The sequence below is a fragment of the Neomonachus schauinslandi genome, chromosome 16, assembly GCF_002201575.2.
Source record: "Neomonachus schauinslandi chromosome 16, ASM220157v2, whole genome shotgun sequence".
Classification (NCBI taxonomy): Eukaryota; Metazoa; Chordata; class Mammalia; order Carnivora; family Phocidae; genus Neomonachus; species Neomonachus schauinslandi.
The window spans coordinates 3,053,325-3,074,528 of NC_058418.1; the positions used below are offsets into that span (position 1 = coordinate 3,053,325).

Below are 21,204 nucleotides of genomic sequence, written 5' to 3' on the forward strand. Positions count from 1 at the left end.
AGTAAAGATAGTGCTCCAGTAGAGCACTGTGGGAGCCCACACTCCCATGGCCTTGTTGAGACAGATAGGCAGTGTCCACATTTGAGATGTGGTCTCCCCTGAAGCTGACTCTAAGGAGAAGAAGAGGAAATGAGGTCCGTGGAGCCTGGGGCTCCAAGATCAGGGATGTGGAGCCCCAGACTGACACCTCATCCTAGGCTTCTAGCTTCCGGGCCCGATTTCTAGGGAACACCCTCCTTGGCAACCGGGTCTGTCCAGGTGTGGTGCAGGTACCTAGGGATGTGGAAATGCTGACCCTCCTCCCTCTCTTTGTGCCCAATCTGGTGACAAACCTGGAGATTCAGGACTCAGCATGAGCTCTGTCATCCTGACCTGGACAGCTCCCCTGGGCCCACACCACCCACCCGACACCTGCTGGGCCCAATGGTGGGAGGCAGGTTTCACCAGTGAGACGCTGAACATCTCAGGAACGTGGGTCATGGAGGAGGGTCTGGGAAGTGGGGTCCTGTACATCTTCACCATCCGGAGAGAAGGAGCAGAGCCAGCAGCAATACACAGGTCTTTGATGTGCCCACAGGTGAGACTCATGCGTGTTCCAGGGTTGTAAGAAGGGGCTGGTCTGGGCCCCTGCGATCTTTCCTAGGAACTGGAGTGTTCTCAAAGGATGGAGCCCTGTTGTTAGGGAGTGTCTCTCCTTAGCAATGGGGGTGTGCAGTCGCCTCATTTTCCTGACCTACCTTTGAGAGTTAGAGCTTCAGAAGACAAGAAATACCCTAAAGTATCCGAGTCCAAGTTTCTGGTGTTCGGGCTCGGTTGGCTAGCTCTGTGTTTTGGCCTACCTCTCGTGTACTGGGTCTACTGGGCTGGGAGGATGTGAGAGGTGGGAGACCCAACATTGTGGGAACTGGAGGACAGGGACCTGGGAGACTGAGACACTGCACCCCTTCACCAAGTGTGGATGCCTACAGGTGCTCTGGGGCAGAGACGGTGTTGTGGGGGGCATTTCCAACAATCCCTCCTCACTTGTCACCTCCCAACAGGGTCACAGATCTGCACAAAGAAACTCAGACCAACAACTCAATCAGCCTGGGGTGGAAGGCCCCCACAGACCCCCCCTCTCAGGCCCACACATACTGGGTCCAGTGAGCCCCTGGGGGACAACCCCAGGGAGAGCAAGACCCCCGAGGACATCAGGCCAACTAGACAGGCAGAACCAATGAGACTTGCTATGAGGTGCAGACTCTGGAACCCGGGACTTCGTACAGCTTCAATGTGTGGGAAGAGAGGAACAATGTGGCCAGTTCTGCACAGAGCCTCCTTACATCCACAGGTGAGATGGGCCCCCTTCTACCTGGTGGGGGCTTAGGTTGGGCCTGGGGGCAGTGGGAGGTGAGTGGACTCCAAATCCCATCAGGCCATGAGGTCATGACTTCATAAGCTGCAGTGATAGCATCCAAGGGCTCATGGGAGTTATAGTTTGAAGGGGTCTGTTGTTTGTCCATTTGGGGAGGACAGAATATGGGAGATGAAGAGGAGTTTTGGTTCTGAGAAGGAAAGGTTGGACTAGTTCTCAGAGAATTGGCACCACAGGTGGGAAGTAGGGGTAGGTGGGGGGATGGAAAGCCACCCTGTATGGCTCCCACTGACTCCTCCTGTCCTGTCTACCCAGCCCCGAGCCCGGTCACCATCACCTCCTGCGTCAGCAGCTCTGGGGGACACGGAGTCATCTTGACCTGGTCCTGCCCCAGGGGAGGCTACGAGGCCTTTGAGCTGCAGGTGGGTGGACAGCGGGACTCCCAGAACAGGTCCTCCTGTGGGAGGAGGGTGCCTGTGTTGGGTCTCTGGCCAGCCCAGTCCTACCCAGCCACCGTCACGACCATCTGGGATGGAATGAGTGCACCGTCTACCTCTGTGACCTGCCACACTGAGAACATAGGTGAGCAGAGCCCCACAGGGATGGAACTGTGGGGACCTCATCAGGCTCTGTTGGGAGGCAGTCTTGCTTACCCAAGGGGTCCTGTGTGTTTGTCTGTTTGCTTTGTTTTCTGCCTTCTTTAAAATAGCTTTATTGAGATATAATTCACATATCGTACAATGCACCCACTTAAAGTATATGACTAATGGCTCCAAAACATCCACAGTACCGTGTCACCCCATTACCTTCACATAGAACATTGTCCTTACCCACCAAAGAAATGTCACCTCCTTAAGCCATCACCCCCTAATTTTCCCACTTCCCACTGACCTGGCCTAGGGAATCTCAAATTTACCTTCTGTCTCTATAGATTTGCCCATTTTGGACATCTCCTAAAAACACAATCAAACGATATGTGGTCTTCTGTGGCTGGCTTCTCTCACTTGGTATAACGTTTCTAAGGTCCATTGATGTTATAGCATGTGTCAGTGATCTGTTCCTTTCTTTTGTATGGAGAGACCACATTTTGTTTATCCATCTGTCTGTGGATGGATCAGTTGGGTGGTTTCCACATTTTGGCCAGTGAGTAATGCTGCTATGAATGTTCATGTACATGATTCTGTACAGACACATGTCTTTATTTCTCTTGGGTATATACCCAGGAGTGGCATCGTGGGATCAAATGGGCAACTCTGTGTTTATCCTTTGGAGCACTGCCAAAATTTTTTCCGAGGTGGCTACACTATATTCTGCTCATCAGTGGGGTATTTTGGAGACGTTTGAGCCTCATACTCAGGAAATCTCTGATCATATACCTTTGACTGTGGTCATAGTCTTCACTGGGCCCCCTCAGTCACTTCCTATGAATTAGGACCTCTTATTAGATTGGGTCTCTGATCTGGAGAGAGATAACGGGTTGGGGCAATGATAAATGGATGCTACTTCCAACTGGGTTTCTCTGGATCCTACTGCTCGGGAGGGTCTCTTGCCTAGAAAGCAAGGTCCCTAAGGGACCAGCTCCATGAGGGGAATGGCCTCCCCACCAGGCTGTGTCAGACCCTACCAGAGCCTACTGACAGGTCCTAGTCACTGAGACTGTTGGGAAGCTGCAGCCTAGGGCCACCACAGCTGATGGAGGTGGGCTGTGGGCTGGAGTCTGCCCCGAGACCAGATGTCTAAGGACAGATCCTGGGAGATCTGTGTCCGCTAGAGCCTGGGACCCAGACGTCTGGCACCACGATTGTGGGGGGAGCCCTTCTGCTAGCAAGGAGGACTTTTGAGAAGATAGGCCTCCATTCTGGGGAGAACCATCAATGCCAGATAGTGGCTTCTCGACCTTGGCACTGTTGCCTTTTGGGGACAGATCATTCTTTGCTGTGGGGGCTGTCCCGTACATTGTAGGATGTGGAGCAGTACCCCTGACCTCCACCTGCTGGATGCTAGGGCACCACCACTCCAGGGGTGACAATCCCAAATATCTCCAGACATTGGTGATGTGTCCTATGGGGGCAAAATCGCCCTCGTTGAGAACCATTAGTGTAGGCCAAGAAGGGGCGGAGTCACTCTGGTAACCAGGCTACCTGAGCAAATGATGTCTTTGGATCAGGCTCCCAGGGAAGGTTGGGTGGGAGGTGGGGCTCTATCCAGAGGCTTTCTCCTCTCCCTCTCTGCCCTCACATCTGCCCTATAGGCCCTCTGGTCACAGTCCAGACAAGGACGGAGGTAGGAGAGACAGGTCGCCAGTGGATGAGGCCGACTGTAACAAGTCCCCACGCCTCCTCCCCCAGGGGTCATTGCTGGAGCCATTATTGGTGTCATCCTGTTTGTCATCCTGGTGGGTCTGCTGATTTTCTTCCTGAAGAAGAGGTGGGACTCTGCATGGGGGGGGACCACCCATGGGACCACCTGGAGGGCGGACCACCCATGGGACCACCTGGAGGGCGGACCAGGGGGAACCTAAGGATCCCTGGTTCCAGCTTGACCCCTGAGTCTTCCATTGCAATGTCTTTTTTCCAGGTACAAGAAAAGCCAGAGGGAACCAGCACCCAGGGGTCTGGTCTTCAGGTAAGCAGAAGGTATTGGGGAGCATCTGGAAGAATCGCTGTCAGGTCAAATCAAGAGGTGTTTGCTAGTCACTGGATAGGTCAGAGGGTGGGCTCACTGAACCCCCACACACAATGCCCTCTGCCCCAAGGATCACAAGCCTTCCATGCTCCCCACAACCTGGGCCAGTGGCTTTGGAGTCAGTCCCAGTTCCAGCTCTGGGACTTTATGCATCCAACAACATATTCACTGAGCACCTATTATGTGTCAGGCACTGTTCTAGGTGCAGAGGACACAGTGAATCAAACAAAGATTCCTGCCCTCATGGAGCTTACATTCGAGCACAAGCAGTCCTTAATAAACAAGGCCCTAGTGGTTGTGATGCTTACAATAGGCAATAGAGGAAGAGGTGGGGATAGAAAGGGTAAAAGAATATTTTAGATTGGGTGTTAAAAATTAGAGAAAATTATAGACAGGTGTCCAGAGAAAAGCCAGACTAAGAAGACGACTAAGAGGAAGTCATTTGTGCACAGACTCATGTGAATGTCTTGGGAAAGGGCATTCCAGGCAGAGGGACCAGCAAGTGCAAAGACCCTGAGGCAGGGGCATACTTGCAGTGTTTTGAGAATGTTGTTTTCTCTGAGACTGAGCAGAGTGGATGAAGAAGGTAGGGTAGGAAATGAGGCCAGAGAAGTATCAGGTGGGACCAGATCAGGTAGGGCCTTGCAGATACAAGTAAGGAGTTTGAGTTTATTCTGAGATGGGAGTTTTTGGAGGGTTTTGAATAGACTCAGTGATCCAATCTAACCTATTTAAGAAGCAAAGGCAAGAAAGAGTAGAGAGACAGAGGAAGTGGTATGTAATAATCCAAACAAGAGACGATTGTTTTGGACCAGGAAATGGTTAGAGGTAGTCATATTCTAGATATGGTTTGAGTGTTTATTAAACAACAGGTCTGGCTAAAGAATGGGCATGTGGTGGGAGTCAGAGAGGACTCCAGGGTGAGCCTAAGGAATTCAGCCTGAACGGCAGGAAGATTGGAATCACCATTGCTTGAGATGGAATGACTCTTGGGGGGCAGGTTTGGGTGAAAGTGTCAGCAGCTCAGCTTGCAGACACATTACGTTTGGGCTGCTTATGCGACATCCATGCAGAGATGCTTCTGATGGGGCAGCTGGATGAACAGTTCAAGAGAAGTGCTGTGCATATGTCTTCATTGCTCTGAGTCTTCTTCAGGTTGGGTCAAAAATAATCATCGAATCTCTGAGCCCACCTGCCCTCTACGGCATCTGCAACAAATCATGAATCCATGCATTTGTTGGATTCCAAGCCTGGCCCTCTCTATGTTGAGCGCTTTGCCATCTGCAACTTCCATATCTGTGTCCGGATGTCCTCATGATAACCCCCTGGGATGTCAGGTGCAGGGTCCAGGAGGCAGGGGGGGCACATCAACCCAAAGCTCAGGAGAGTCAGCAGGAGGAAGTAGTGATGGGATTTTGGAATCAGAGGTGTAGAGCTCGAAAGAGAAGCCACAGGAGTGGACCAAACCCCGTAAGAAGTGTGTGCGTAGGGTGCCTGGGTGACTCAGTTGGTTAAGCGACTGCCTTCGGCTCAGGTCATGATCCCGGAGTCCCGGAATCGAGTCCCGCATCGGGCTCCCTGCTCGGCGGGGAGTCTGCTTCTCCCTCTGACCCTCCCCCCTCTCATGTGCTCTCTCTCATTCTCTCTCTCTCAAATAAATAAATAAAATCTTAAAAAAAAAAAAAGAACAGGGCGCCTGGGTGGCTCAGTCGGTTAAGCAACTGCCTTCGGCTCAGGTCATGATCCTGGAGTCCCGGGATCGAGTCCCGCATCGGGCTCCCTGCTCGGCGGGGAGTCTGCTTCTCCCTCTGACCCTCCTCCCTCTCATGCTCTCTGTCTCTCATTCTCTCTCTCTCTCAAATAAATAAATAAAATCTTTAGAAAAAAAAAAGAAGTGTGTGCGTAGTGAGAAGACAGGCTTGGGGGCGGACTCTCAGGAACATCCACCTTGTCTTGTGGATGCAGGAAAGGGGCCCGTGGAGGAGACAGAGACGCGGTGGCCAGGGGCGTGGTGGTGGTGCCGGTCGGGGAGGGGGTGCAGGAAGAAGGGAGGAGTGTGGGTGGGGCTACATGTTGCTGAGCAGTCATGCCACGGAAAGACTGAGAGGTGGCCTTTGGAATTGGAAAGAAGGAGGCAAATAAGATCCGGGGACTCCGGGAAAAGATGTCCTTCCCACACCAGGCCTTGGTGAAGTGCTTAGAAAAGCAGCAGAGAAAACCGGTCTGCGTGAGAAGTTTGAACATGCATGGGTGTTTGAACACGTTTTGTTGCTGTTTAGGTGTGATAAAGCCAAAGGTTGAGAGATGACCGCCACTGAAAACATAGTTTATTATACTCGCAGATCCCAAGAAAGGGGGACAAAGTATAGCCCTCAGGGCGACATGGGGAAGCACCAGGCTCAGTCGGGAGGTGGGGGAGGTGGGGGAAATGCGGGCAAGACCCTCCATTATGGTTTCTGTGGGAAGGAATGGGCAACACCAGGCCAACAGGCTTAGTGGGAATCATTTCAGTGGGTGTAGGGGCTGCCCCTGGGGGCTGAGGGCAGGTGCGCAGTGGCCCAGAGCGTGAGACCCCCATGGAGGAGGTGGTGTGTGTGTGGGGGGTGGTTTAACCACGGCTCAAGATGTGGGACACACTGGCCTCTAGCCGGTGCCTCAAAACTGGGTCAAGACAGTGTTCACAAAGCTGTCTTACAAGGAGAGGAGCGAGAAGGGGTTGGAGCTGGAGATCCATGAGTCAAAAGCCTTTTCTTCATATAGAAGAGAGATTTTTAGCGTGTTTACCAGCTAAAGGCACAGAGGAGAGGGTAGAGATGCAGACTAGAAGGAGGAACTAATGCTGGAGAGGGTGGAAGGAATTGGAGCCCCGGGGAAGCAGAGTGGCCCTAAACGGGAGAAGAAGCACCCTTTTCCTTTTTATAATAAAAACAACCTTAATTGTGGTCGAATACACATAGCATTGACTATTGTACCCATTTCTAGGTGTCCAGTTCCATGGCATTAAGCACATTCATGCTCTTGTGCAACCATCACCCCCATCTGTCCACAGAACTTTTCGTCTCACAGAACTGAAACTCCGTCCCCACTAAACACCCTCTCCCCATCCCCCCCATCCCCCGGCCCCTGGGTCCACCGTCTACTTTCTGTCTCTATGAATCTGGCTGCTCTAGGAACCTCATCCAAGTGACTCATCAGTATTTGTCCTGTGACTGGCTTATCTCACTCAGCATAATGTTCTCCAGGTTCATCCATGCTGTAGCCTGTGTCTGAATATCCTTCCTTTTTTTTTTTTTTTTAAGATTTTATTTATTTATTTGAGAGAAAGCATGAGAGAGCACAAGCAGGGGGAGCAGCAGGCAAGAGGGAGAAGCAGACTCCCCTTGCTGAGCAGGGAGCCCGATGCGGGGCTCAATCCCAGGACCCTGGGGTCATAACCGAAGCTGAAGGCAGATGCTTAACCGACTGAGCCACCCAGGCGCCCCCAGAATGTCCTTCCTTTTAATTTTTTTTTTTTTTTGCGAGAGAGAGAGAATGAGAGAGAGAGAGCATGAGAGGGAGGAGGGTCAGAGGGAGAAGCAGACTCCCTGCTGAGCAGGGAGCCTGATGTGGGACTCGATCCAGGGACTCCAGGATCATGACCTGAGCCGAAGGCAGTCGCTTAACCGACTGAGCCACCCAGGCACCCCCAGAATGTCCTTCCTTTTAAAGGCAGGATAATATTCCATTGCAAAGACCACATTTTGTTCATCCGTGTTCCGCCGATGAACACAGTGATGAGGGAGTGAACAGTGGATGAAGGATGCTGGGCGCCGGACTGCTCGCTCTCACCTTTGCTCTTTGAAAAGTGCTGTTACGGACATGGGTGCACACTTGTCTCTTCGAGACCCCGCTTTCCGCTCAGGAGCCGAAAGGGTAAATCGGACACGCTATTTTGATCCAACAAGTCCCCTTCCGAGTATTTATGTGCAGGAAATGCGATCGCTATCTCGATAAGGTATGTGCGCCCCCACGTTCGCTGCAGCGTTATGTGTGATGGCCAAGATTCGGAGACACCGAAGCGGCCACTGATGGGTGAGTGCATCAGGAAAATGTGGTGTATATATAATGGAGTATGATGCAGCCTTAAAATAAAAGAAAAGCTTTGGGGTTAAGCATTTTCCTACTCAGGGGTTCTCTAGGAAAAGTATATCAAGTAATAGCACAAACTATATAGTACTCAAAATATCTGTATGGTCATATGTGGACTAAAAGAAATTTCCATCTTTGTTTACAAAAAAAAAAAGAATATGCAATCCTTTTATAAATGTGACAAAATGTATATTCATGACTCATAAATAGCTCATAAATATTAAAAATGTAGTTGGTCAAATATTTTTTTAAATATGTATATTTTAGGAGCGCCTGGGTGGCTCAGTCGGTTAAGCGGCTGCCTTCGGCTCAGGTCATGATCCCGGGGTCCTGGGATCGAGCCCCGCATGGGGCTCCCCGCTCAGCGGGAAGCCTGCTTCTCCCTCTCCCTCTGCCTACTTGTTCTCTCTCTCTCTCTGTCAAATAAATGAATAAAATCTTAAAAAAATATATGTATATTTTATATATAGTGTGTAAAATAGTATGGTAGGCACATTTTCTGAAGTACTGAAGATTAATCGAAAATGACATTAAATATAAAGTATATATAAAAAAAGGAAACCATGACCCTGGGGACATGGTGTGCAGATCTTGAGGACATGATACTAAGTGAGATAAGTCAGAGAAAGAGAAATACTGCATGACATCACTTGTATTTGAAGTTTAAAAAAAAACTGAGTTATTAGAAACCGAGACCAGAGGCAAAGGGAGGAGGGCTGGTGAATTGGGTGAAGGGGATCAGAAGGTGTAAGCTTCCAGTTACAAGATGAATAGGTCCTGGGGATGCTAAGAAACACTTAACAACAACTGGGGGGGCGGGGGGAGGCTTTTCTCTCATCCCAAGAGCACAGGACTGGAGGAGGTTAAATTCTGCCCCTTTCCCACAGCTTCTCAGAGGACATCCTGGTGGAAGACTTTGCTGATCACGTCAGGAAAAAACGAGGACAGCAATTGTGGCTTTGGGTAGGAGTACCAGGTGGGCGGGGAGCGAGGGGGTGGCGCTGAGCCCCACGTGCCCACCCCGACCTACCCCCCAACTCCCGCACCTTTGGGGATTAAACTAAAGCAGGGCCACCTGTTTTGTTTGCTTATGCAAACAAGGGATTCTTTTTTTGGCCTCCGCAAAATCTTACCCTATGACCGGTCTTCGGGTCAGTGCTGAAGAAACACCTTGGTTTCCCCCTGATGCCTCTTCTCTCTCCTACCTCTCCGGCCCCCACTGTGCCCCAAACCCTCCCGAGTGCCCTGCAGGGATGGGGGTACACATGCTTTATTTTTGTGGGTGCTACAGAATTCTGGGGCGTGGGGGTGAGTGGGGTGGTGCTGAACGGGGGTACCCTCGGGGGAAGGTAGAGAAATTCCAATGCCTGTGCACCTCCCCTTCTGCCTCTGCCCCCAGCAATTGGCTCTGGAGAGTCCCAGTTGGTCTCAAACGGTGGCCTCGGCTCCGGAAAACAGCGCCAAGAACCGTCACAGCTGCCCTGTGAGTCTTATTAAGCCTCTGCTGACCTCATCCCCAGCCATGACTTTGTCAACACCCCATCCCGGGTCCCCGTCCCCCGTCCCCTAGGAGACACAAAGCTCCTGCACCCGAGAGGTGGGCACCGCTGGCCCCTCCTGGAGCTCCCAGTGCCTGCCTGCCCTCCGTGTGGCTTCTGTTTCTGGGTCTCCCCCCCACCCCCCGCTTCACTGATGCTGGCCTCCTCCCCCAGATGACTGGTCTCGTGTGCCCCTGAAGCCCCTCCAGGAGGAGCCAGACTCAGACTACATCAATGCCAGCTTCATGCCTGTAAGGTTGTGGTTGGGAGCCAGGAGGGTGCTGAGTGACACTGAGGTGGGAAGGATTGCAATCTGTTTCCCTCCGCCAGGGTCTTGAGAACCCCCAGGAGTTCATTGCAGCCCAGGGACCCCTGCCCCAGACGGTGGGTGATTTCTGGCGCCTGGTGTGGGAGCAGCAGAGCGGCACCCTGGTCATGCTGACCAACTGTGTGGAATCCGGCCAGGTGAGAGCCCTGCAGGGGTCTCAGTGTTGACCCCTGAGCTCCAACCCACAACCAGACCCAGGACATGGATCCCACTGTCCACCCTCGCTGATTCCCTCCCATACGACCCCAGCCTCCTCCAGTCGCCCCAGCCCATCCCTTGGTCCATATAACCCAATGACCTGGGGAAGGAGGGGTCCCCCTGGCTGGGATGAATGTAACCTGGCTGCCCCGGGGTCTTGCCTCCTTCCTAGGGCTGAATGCAAGCGCCACAGTGTAGACGGGCACGGGACAGGTTGTCTGGGGCCTCCTGTTCTCTGACCTCCCAGTTTGCCCCCAGGTGAAGTGTGAGCATTACTGGCCTCTCGACGCCAAGCCCTGCACACATGGGCACCTACAAGTGACGCTGGAGGGTGAGGAGGTGCTGGAGGACTTGACAGTCCGAGACCTGACGCTCCAGCACGTGAGTCCACGGTACTCGGCCGGCCCCATCCCCCGGGTTCCGTGCCTCCGAACCCGTCCCGAGGCTGAGCCTTCTGTCACTCTCCCAGGGGACCACAGCATGCCCAGGGATGCCCCCCGCCACTCAGAAACCAGCCCCCCCGGGGGTCCTGAGCTCTCCCTCCCCAACCCACCCTCCCTCTAGATGCAAGAGCAGAAAACACTACCAGTGTGTCAGTTCCATTACGTGACCTGGCCAGACCACGGCGTCCCCCACTCCCCAGACCCCATGCTGGCCTTCTGGAAGATGCTGCGGCAGTGGCTGGACAGGACCGCGGGGGAGGCCCCCCATTTTGCACTGCAGGTGAGGACCCCCTCACAGTGAGGGCACCGCCCCCGTGGGACTCAGGAACCTGGGTTAGTGGGTCCTTGGGCATCTCTGCAGGAGATGGAAGAGAGGAGGAGCGGATGGAGGACGTGGAGGCAGAAGGCAAAGGGGCAGCGAGGCAGAGGGACATGAGGATGGGGTGACAAGACGGGAAAGGTCAAGGAGGGGAATGCAGTGGTAGAGAGAAGGGAGGGAGGGGTGAAGGGCAGGAGGGACAAGCAGCCAGAGGTTTTGAGAAGCATTTGAAACACCTCCAGCGCGTGCCCCAGACCTCACCCCATCCACCATTCTCCTGATATTGATCCTGACACCTCTGTAGGTGAGGTTCTGGGCCGGGGGCAGGGGTGGGGGCGAGAATCAAGGAGCCTGCTCCAGAGGGGCAGACAGCCTCTGAAATGGAGCTCAGGCTGCAGGGACAGCCTCGGTCTCCCTGGCCTGCAGGGCAGCCTCAGGGCCAAAGAGGTTTCCTCTCCACTGCAGAGCTGGGGAAACCCAGTCAGAAAGCTGAAGTCTTGGGTTCAAGGCTGCTAGCAGGTGGCCGAACTGATGCCCGTGGTGGCACTCTTAAGCTCTCTGCTGAAGTGTGTCCTAACACCTGCCCTGTCCCCAGATAGCGCCCCCTGGAGTTGTCCCCAGCAAGGGGTCATCCCTCCCCTGCAAGCACAGAAGGGACTCTTGCAGAGTGGTTAGGAGGATTAACTTGAACTGTAAAAAGGAATGAAGTACTGATTCATTCGAGGATGTGGAAGAACTTTGAAAACATGATGCTGAGTGAACGAAGCCAGACTCGAAAGGTCCCACATGGTTTGATCCCATTTGCAAGAGATGTCCAGGATAGGAAAATCCACGGAGCCAGAAAACAGCTCGATGGCCACCAGGGGCTGGGGACAGGGGGACAGGGGAAGGGACTGCTTAATGGGCACAGGGTCTTCTGGGGAGATAGAACTGTCTGGGAACTAATTAAACCTGGTGGGCACACAGCATTGTGAATGTCCTAAATGCCATTGAATTGTTTTCTTTAAAATGGTTAGTTTGATGTTTAAACATTATTTTTTGGAACAATCAGCTTGGGAGTTCCTTTTCTCAAGTGTGAACTCCAGCTCTGTGGTTCACTCTCCAAGTGACCCAGGACACACAAGTGACCTCATGTCACTCAGCCTCCTTTTCCCCGTCTCTAAAATGGGTGTGCTAGCAGCTCCAACTTCTCAAGGCCGGGGAAAGAGTAAAGGGCATGTCAGGCACTTGAGGCAGGGCCTAGCAGACAGGAGGAACCCCAGGTATAGTCACACGCAGTGGTTCTTCACTCCGTTAAATAACCCCCACTTAACACTGTATCCCCCAGAATGCTATCTTGCTGAACAATACCCCGATCCTGGGTGCTCCAAACACAGATCCCTCCTATCAGCCAAGACTCCCCCTTCCTGTGGCCTGACCCTTTCTTGTTCCTGTCTAGTGCTGGCGTGGGCCGCATGGGCACCCTCATTGCCTTGGATGTCCTGCTGAGGCAGCTGGAACGGGATGGATGTGTGGGGCCCTTCAGCTATGTGCAGAAGATGAGGGAAAGCCGGCCTCTGATGGTGCAGACTGAGGTGATGGGGCTCCTGAGGGCACAGGGTGGGGGGCTCTGGAAGAGGGGGGAAGCAGGCCAAGGCTCACCCCCTACCCCATGCCCCTCCCCAGGCCCAGTATGTGTTCCTGCACCAGTGCATCCTGAGATTTCTCCAGCAGTCAGGCCGAGCCCCAACAGACAATGTGGCTGTGTATGAGAACCTGCTGTATGAGAATGTCTGAGCCCCAGAAGGGCTGAGACCCCAGCCCAGCTAGACTCGAACTCTGGATCCCCACTTCAGCTCAGACTCCTGGAGCCCTGGGACAGCAGAAGGCTGGGGTCCCAGACTCCGGGGTCTTGCAGGGGCCTGGCAGCCTAAACTGTTTCCCTGGAAGAGAGAGGGCAGGTGGGAGCAGGTATCCTGGACTCCTGGTTCCTCCAAGGAGGGAAGGATGGGAGCTAGGATTTCTCATTCTTTGAGGGAGGAGGAGGCTGGGGGCTCAGGCTGCAGGGTCTTAAAGAAGCTAGATCCCGAGGAAGGAAGAAATTAGAGTCTGGAATTCTAACTACCCCAGGAGTGAGGGCAGCAGGATCCATGCCATGTTTTACTCCAGAAACCAAATCAGCCTCCTAGGATCTGAGATTTCCCTGCACCCCACTGCTTGTACAGATCTTTTTCTTCTATCCCATAATTTATTAAATCACTATTCTCCCCAGAGACGCTTGCTATAGTGGATTTCTGGGTTTGGGGTGGGAATGGGGCTGGATTCCTGATGTTCAGGTACTGAGGTTAATGTCCTGGGAGAGAAGCTAGAAGGACCCACAATTTGGTACCCGAAAAAAATGTGTTTGGATGGTTGAGTCTCTCAGAGAGGGTTAGAGGTCCATACTTGTGTGCAGGGTCTGGGCAGTGTGGACGCCGTTTGCTGAAGCTAGGAGCATAGGGGCTTGCTTCCCGGGGTGAGGTCTGGGGCGGCTTCACTGGAGACTTTCAGGCTGAGTCTTGTGTCTGGATAGCTGACTGCTTGGGTCTCCGGAGAGAGGCTCTGGGGTCCTCGGACTGGGTATCCTGTTGAGGGCGGGGGTGGGGAGAGGGGGCCTGGATGCCAGACAGCTGGACTAGAAAACAGAAAATCCTCGGGGACCAGGATAAATATCCGTGGACACCCTAGTGGTTCCTGGCCGGGGGCGGGACGAGGGGCGGGATGGGACTCTCCCTGTACCCGGGACCTAACACGCACGCGCGCGCGCGCGCGCACACACACACACACACACACACACACACACACACGCACTCACCAGCCGATTCCGCTCTGCCGCGCCCCCGCCCCACCGAGCGCGGCGATCAGCACCCAGGACAGCGCCACCCGCCCGCGTGCGGGGGCGGGGTCCGGGCGGGGCCGGCGCCTGGGTGTCTCCTGCGAGGGTCCCGTCCAGCGGCCGAGCAGGTAGGAACCTCTGGGAGGCCCTCCCTAAGCCCCCTCCTCATCCCCATCCCTAGAGAGCCGTGGTGTGTGTGTGGGGGGGGGGCGAGGAGGGGCACTGGGGAGGGACCGACCGAGGGAGTGGGAGGACTGGAGCCTGAAATGGGGAGATTGGGATTTAGAGAAAGGTCTGGAGACAAAAAGCAGAGGGGAGGGAGGAGCAAGCAGGGGGCGAGAGTGGGAGACCCTTGGAGTCACAGAACAGACCACAGGCGGAGGACAAGGGAGACACAGACAGGGGCGCGGCGAGAGGCGGGTGGGGGAATGGATAGAAATAGGGTGTGGAGAGAGGTGTGGAGGCCGAGGCGGTCACGAAGACAGGTGTAAAGACAGAGCTCGGGATGCGCGGGAGAGACAGCAGGCCGGGAAGGATGTGCGCCCCCACAGACCCCCTCCCATCCCTCCCCCACCCCCCCGGCAGTGGCAGCAGGGAGCCCTCGGCCTCGGCCCGAGCGGGGGAGGGCGGGGAGCCCGAGTCTCTGCCCGCAGGGCCAGATGTGCAGGGAGGAGCCAGCCGAGGGCGCGTAGACCGACGGGCGAGGCCGCCCTCTCCCCACGCTCGCTCTGCGCGGGATCGGGGGCTGGGGTCCTGACCCGGCGAGGTGCGAGCCTGCCGCGCGGGGACTCTGCCTGTACGTCAGCCCCGCCCGTTGTCTTGGCAACAGCCCGTTGCCAGGGCAACCATCGTTGCTCCCGCCCTGCCCGAACCAGCCACCCGTTGCTCGGGGCAACCCAGGGCTCCGGTTCTCACGCCCGCCTTTGCCCACTTCCGGTTCAGGCCCGCGAGGACAGGCACGGAAGGGGTAGAAGTTGGCGGGATTCCTGGGGGGCCTTGGAGGGCGGGGGCGTCCCTGTGGGATGGAACTAGGTCCTGGAACCCACCCCTGGCGCCCGCCCTCCGTCGCGGGGAGGCTGACACTACAACCCCCAGCATGCCTCGCGGCTGCTGGCTGATTCCTATGCGGCCGGCCGCCCAGGGTGCCGATGGGAATTGGAGTTCTTGGTTGTTCGGCGGCTTCACAGAACGCACCGGGTGGGCGTGGGGGGCTAGGGCTCTTGGGTGCCTCCGCAGAAAGGACCGTAAGACCTCGCCGACATGTTCTCGGAGCCCCCAACCCCAGGGCCTCCAGCGCCCGACACGCCTCCTGACTCGAGTCGCATCGGCCACGGCCCTGGTGAGCGAGCCTCGGGGGCCAGAGCGAAGGGAAAGCCCGGTTGGGATTCTCAGGGGTGGGATTCGAAGGGGGTGTACTCGGCCGGCGGGCAGGCAAATCCGGGTGGCATTGCAGTGGGAATCCTGGGCTTGACTCTTAAGTGAAATGGACAAGAAAATCGAGAACCAGGTCAAAGAGTGTGGAATGGAATGGGATCTTGGACTGTCCACCTCTGACTTCTTTTAAAGATAGGGAAACTGAGGCCGGGGGAGGGGCATGGCTTCCAAACGCATCAGGGGTTGAGCAGAAATTAGAATGGGGGTGGCAGGGGAGATGGAATTAACAGGTGAGAGAATCTGGACGTTGTCAGCCTAGAATAGGGCACCGGATCGCTTTATAGGTGAGAGCAGTTGGAAGGAAAACACGGCAATAAAACGGAGTGGAAAAGGCCGGAGGGAAAACAAGGCCAGGATTCCAGCTTCCACGTGTAATTCGGACTGGATCAGCCGGCTTGCTTCCTAGGGCCTCAATGAGTGTTGTCTCCATGCCCTCTGCAGTACCCCCCTGGGCCCTGGCCGCAATCGTTCTGGTCTCAGGCCTCCTCGTCTTCGGCTGTTGTTTCTGTGTCTACCGGAAGCGCTGTCGGAGGCGGTTGGGCAAGAAGAGCCAGGCCCAAGCCCAGGTCCACCTTCAGGAAGTGAAGGAGCTAGGCCGGAGTTACATAGACAAGGTGTGGCCTGGCCCAGCCCCTCAGCCCTGCCCCGACCCGCACCCTTGGCCCAGCAGCCTCAGTCCCTGCTCTCTTCCTGCCCCGACCCGCACCCTTGGCCCAGCAGCCTCAGTCCCTCCTATGCTCACCTTACTGGCTCATTTCCCACCTGGACCCTAGGGATCTCGAGACGGGCCAGATCTAGTCCCTGTTCACGAGAACCAGTCTGGTGGGGAAGTCAGACACTCACAAGACACGGTGGTATGTGCCACGTTAGGGGCAGTACAGAGCATATGGGGGGTGCAGAGACACCACCTGTAGCCTGGGCAGTCCAAGGATGCGTCTGAGGGAGGTATCTTCTGTGTTGAGACCCAAAGAACACACAGATTCACCCAGAACGGAGAGAAGGACAATGTAGCTCGAGGGAAGAGCATGTGCTGGGGCCTGGAATCCAGACTCTGAGGCATTTCACAATAGCTGGAGCACAAATGGCAAATATCCTGCACTCTAGAGTGGGCATCTGAAGAGCTCAGTAGTACTCATGTCACAAGGGCAATTGAGAACCACAGAAGATTCATGCGCAGCATGGGTGTTGGAATGAATCCTCTGGAACCCATGTGGAGGATGGATTTGGGGCAAGGAGGCCAGGGAGGAGGCTGGCGTAGCAGCCCCAAGAGAATGAAAGAAACGTGAGTTAGAAGAGGCCACTGGAGTGGAAAATGAAAGCTTACAGGTGTCAGGGTCTGAGTGCATAGTGGAATGGTGCTCACCTGGAAGCCAGGAAGTCCTAGGTTTCCAACCCAGAGGAACCATTCCCCAGCTCTGTGACCTGGGGAAATTCACTATCCTTCTCTGAGACTCAAATGTGTGGTCTGTAACCAGCATTTCCCCTCCTCCCTTGTCAACAAATCACTGTTGTAATGATCGCCCATCAGGCAGGACCTTTAGGGTCCTGGTATCCAGCCTCCATCCCTATTCCTCAAGCCAGCGACGTCCAAAGACCACCTGCATCAGACTCACCTCAGGTTCTCGTGGAAACACAAATTCTGGGCCTTGTACCAGACCTAACGAATCAGAATGTCTGAAGTGAAGGCATTTCACCACATTTCTCAGGGGAATTCTGTTTCACGTTGAATTTTGAAACTTGGTGGCTTAGGTTAAGGAGAACTCTTGTTCTAGCTTAGAATGGCAAATACAGGGTAAAAATACTATTCCTCCTCCATGTTTTTCTGTGGCGAGATCACCAGTCAACATGTCAATTTGGACAACAACCCCGGTACATCCATTTGCATGTGAAATAAAAGCTTCTGCATCCTTCTTGTAGGCAACAAGGTGCTATCAGCTCCCGTTTTTCTAGTCTAGGCATGACACACACACTGCATGTGTGTCTGTTCTCCCCCATAGCAGACATCATTAGTCAAACTTTGACTACTGCATCTGTGTTACTATGACTAGTCCCTGCCTGTGGCAGACATCACTAGTCAAACTCTGACTCTGTTTAGCCTGCAAGTGCTCAGGGGTAGCCTGAGGGACCAGTGACTCTCCCTTGGCTTCTGGGCCTGGAGGATACCACTGTCAGGGGGAAAGTTCACCTGCCCTTGCTCCTGGCTCCCTAAGGTGCAGCCGGAGGTGGAGGAGTTGGAGCCAGCACCATCTGGGCCAGGGTCACAGGTGGCCGAGAAGCATGAGCTTGGACGACTGCAGTATTCACTCGATTATGATTTCCAGAGTGGCCAGGTGGGTGGAGGAGGGGGGTGGTGGGGAGGGTCCGAGGGTTCTAGCCCCTTTCTAGAGGAGGCTCCAAAAAGGAAGCTAAGACTAGAGTCCCCTCATCACCTTTCAGCTGCTGGTGGGCATCCTGCAAGCTGAGGGATTGGCAGCCTTGGACCTGGGGGGCTCCTCCGACCCCTACGTGCGGGTCTACCTGCTGCCGGACAAGCGGAGGCGGCATGAGACCAAGGTGCATCGGCAGACACTGAACCCACATTTTGGGGAGAACTTTGCCTTCAAGGTGAGCTCCTGGCCTCGATGCCCCAGGCTTGGCAACCTGCCCCAGTCCCTGGAACACTGGGGAGCGACTCCAGCTTTTTCTGGAGGCAACCACAGCTCAGGTAGCAGCTACCAGCTCTGGGGACTATCACACTGGACCCTAGATTGTCGCTGTCGGGCACTGCTGACCCCTGGGCTGTTGCTTTGTTCCATTTGGGTTCCAGAAACTTCCGCACAGCTGTTCCCTTGAACCCTTGCTGCCCAACTCGCCGCCTTCTACCAGGATGTGCTGTGCCCCACTTCCTGTCTCTCTGACTTCCTGCTCTCCACCTTGTGCTCTCTTCTCTGCGGCCCCCTCATCTAGGTCCCATACGTGGAGCTGGGGGGCAGGGTACTGGTCATGGCAGTATACGACTTCGATCGCTTCTCCCGCAACGATGCCATTGGGGAGGTGCGGGTCCCCATGAGCTCCGTGGACTTGGGGCGGCCAGTGATGGCCTGGCGCGAGCTGCAGGCTGCTCCGCGGGAGGAGGTGAGCACTCGTGGCCACGCCCCTACGGCTGGGCCCGCCCACTGCGAGCCCGGGCCAATCAGATCACAGGCCTCTTGGACCCTCGGGGCTCCAGCCGTTCCGCCTGCTTCAGAGTGCTAGTCCCAGGGGCTCTCCTGGTAGGTCCACATCTCGACTCCTCCTTGGATTGTACCACTGTGGTCCTCACTGGACCATTCCATTCTCAGGCGGGGGTGGGGGAGAAGGGTTCAAGAGGGGATGAATGTGAAACAGGGGCTCTGGCGAGGGGTCCCTCTCTGTCTTTTAGCAGGAAAAACTAGGTGACATCTGCTTCTCCCTCCGCTATGTCCCTACGGCCGGGAAGCTCACTGTCATCGTCCTGGAGGCTAAGAACCTGAAGAAGATGGACGTAGGAGGGCTCTCAGGTGTGTGGGAAGCAAGGAAATGGTGTGTGTGTGGGGGGGGGGCAAGGGGGAGGCTCTGTAGCCAAGGTTCTGGCAGTTTCTGGGTCCCGAGAATCCCTTGGTGGAGAGGGAGGCCCAGCCTGCCATGGAGGATATAGATTTGCTTTGGGCAGAGAGAGAGACTTGAGGGGTGCACAGAGTGTCTCTGTGCTGTTCCAAAGAAGCTTCTCATGCATCCTCCTCAACATGATCCCCTGCACTCGGCAGTCGGGGGCTGTAAGACTCCTTTTTCCGCCCAGATCCGTATGTCAAGGTCCACCTGCTGCAGGGCGGCAAAAAGGTGCGTAAGAAGAAAACGACCATCAAGAAGAATACACTGAACCCCTATTACAATGAGGCCTTCAGTTTCGAGGTGCCCTGTGACCAGGTGCAGGTGAGCTCAGACCTACCTAAAGCCCCTGTCAGAGCAGCCCTTCCCCCAGAGTCCCAGGCCCTTAAAAGCCCCCGTTGCTAGGGGAAGGGAGACTCCTTAGCAACCTTTAGAAGCCAGGTCCTGGGGGCCTGGGGTTGTGTTTCCAAAGTCAGTTTCCTCTTAGGAGGACCAGGGTGCCCCGCCTCCAAGCAGGACCAGGATGCCCCTCCCCCAAGTAAGACCAGGATGCCCCGCCCCCAAGCAGGACCAGGGCGCCCCGCCCCCAAGCAAGACCAGGGCTCCGCCCCCCCCTCAGGAATTATGGGTACTAAGGAAAAGATTTCCCCGCAACTCTTCAGGAGCGGGGCCGCACCTCCACCCATTTCAGAGTCCTGAAGGTTTGTCCCCCTTAGGAGGCTGTTCCCTAAGGAGGCTCCTAACAACCCCTACAAACCCCTACCACGTCCTGATTGTTTATCTCCTTTGAAATCTGATCGCAGAGACAGAAAGACTCCAGAACATCCCTCTAACAGAGGTTCTCCCCTCTCTCGCCTTCCACCCCCTTTACCGTTGGAGTCCCCCTGAGAGGCCTTAGCTCAGGGTGCTAACAAGTCCCGCTAGACCTCTGGTTGCTAGGGAGAGGGTCTCCTTGGCAACGATACCCGAGCCCCTCCCCGCCACGCCTCCTTCACGAGCTCTTTTGTCTCTTCCCCTGTTCTTCCTGTCTCCAGAAGGTCCAGGTGGAGCTGACGGTGCTGGACTATGACAAGCTGGGCAAGAACGAGGCCATCGGGAGGGTGGCCGTAGGGGCTGCAGCCGGGGGAGCTGGCCTGCGGCACTGGGCAGACATGCTGGCCAACCCCCGGCGGCCCATTGCCCAGTGGCACTCGCTGCGGCCGCCTGACCGAGTGAGGCCGCTGCCTGCACCCTGATCCCCACTTCAAGCCCCTTGCCAAGCCTGGACTCGGCCCCTGACCTCAGACTCCTGGCCAAAGCCACACCCAGGCCTACCTTTAAGCCTACTCTGACCACTAACCACCCCCACCCCACCCCAAACTGACCCATTCCTGCCTTGCCACCCCCCATTATACCAATCATGGTGACTTGCCAACTTTCCCACCAAGCACACACCCAGAAGCCCCAGGGACCCCTGGGGGAGAGGAGCAATCTGGACTCCCCCAACCCCAGCCTCCCACTCTCTGCTTTGACAATCAGTGACCCAGCCTTCTACCCTCTTCACTCCCAGTGCCCCTCTTCCTGCACAGGATCACCCCCTCCTGTCCCTAGTCAGATTCCTGCACTGCTCCTGGGACCAAATAAATACTCAGCAACTTTGGTGGCCCGGACTTGTGCTTACTGATGGGGTAGGCAGGGCAGGGGCCAGGGGCCCAAGAGGGTGGGATCACCCAAGGGCAAGGATAGGGCTGCTCATCCTGGAAACACACTGAGGGAAACTGGCCCACCCACCCACCACCCATGTATTCATTTATTCGTTCATGCACCCCTCCAAGCCTGGGTTTCTTCCTCTGAAAAAATTGTGGTCATAACAATACCTCCTGTATGTTTGCTATGAAGAGTCTGTGAGAATCACGCACTTGCTCACGAATTTAATCTGCTCCCGCACCCATGACTTCCATAGATTTTCATACCCATATTTCCCTCCCTTCCCTTCTTTCTTCCATCATTGATCCATTCTGTTTTCCCTGAGGTCTTCAGGGTGGCAGTTTCTGTTGGATGCTGGAACCCTAAGTTGATGCAGATCCAAACTTTACTCTCATCACGGAAACAAAGTAGATATGTAGAGTCTGGGAATGAGATTCCCAGAAACTGGGAGAAAGGACAGAGTTATGCAGGGGAAAACTAATGGTTCTACCTCTTCCTTCCTTCAACAAATGCTGCCTCCTTATCCGTGTCTAGGGAAGACGATCATTTCATTGGCTCCTCCCTCCTCTCATCCCAGACAGGATTTCAGGTGGTAGACAAAGGTCCATGAAATTTGGCAAGAGAGCTCTCT

The 21,204-nt window shown here is 55.1% G+C and overlaps 2 protein-coding genes across 3 annotated transcripts; both read left to right on the top strand.

Moving 5' to 3' along the window:
- The first annotated feature begins 352 nt into the window (after positions 1-352).
- PTPRH (protein tyrosine phosphatase receptor type H) lies at positions 353-12,769 on the top strand. Its single transcript, XM_021682304.1, is given in 15 exon segments — positions 353-426; positions 969-1,330; positions 1,670-1,936; positions 3,703-3,781; positions 3,932-3,979; positions 9,055-9,100; positions 9,102-9,143; positions 9,567-9,645; positions 9,880-9,956; positions 10,036-10,170; positions 10,490-10,612; positions 10,796-10,923; positions 10,925-10,954; positions 12,432-12,567; positions 12,659-12,769. Coding segments are annotated over 15 exon segments (1,737 nt in total).
- A 2,314-nt stretch (positions 12,770-15,083) lies between these two features.
- SYT5 (synaptotagmin 5) lies at positions 15,084-20,528 on the top strand. 2 transcript variants are annotated; one of them, XM_021682243.1, is made up of 8 exons: positions 15,108-15,186; positions 15,723-15,895; positions 17,492-17,611; positions 17,718-17,885; positions 18,228-18,395; positions 18,682-18,799; positions 19,078-19,211; positions 19,922-20,122. In XM_021682243.1, exons 1-8 carry the CDS (start codon positions 15,108-15,110, stop codon positions 20,120-20,122), a joined length of 1,161 nt encoding a protein of 386 aa, XP_021537918.1. The 2 variants fall into 2 exon arrangements, with proteins under 2 accessions (XP_021537919.1, XP_021537918.1); XM_021682244.1 differs by lacking the exon at positions 18,228-18,395 and having other exon boundaries at positions 15,084-15,186; positions 19,922-20,528.
- The last annotated feature ends 676 nt before the right edge of the window (positions 20,529-21,204 follow it).

Excerpts from the sequence above, each read along its gene's own strand:
- SYT5 (XM_021682243.1), top strand. The coding sequence starts at position 15,108 with ATGTTCTCGGAGCCCCCAACCCCAGGGCCTCCAGCGCCCGACACGCCT. Across the intron at positions 15,187-15,722 it reads TCGCATCGGCCACGGCCCTG|TACCCCCCTGGGCCCTGGCC; the intron begins GTGAGCGAGCCT and ends TGCCCTCTGCAG. Across the intron at positions 19,212-19,921 it reads TGCCCTGTGACCAGGTGCAG|AAGGTCCAGGTGGAGCTGAC; the intron begins GTGAGCTCAGAC and ends TCCTGTCTCCAG.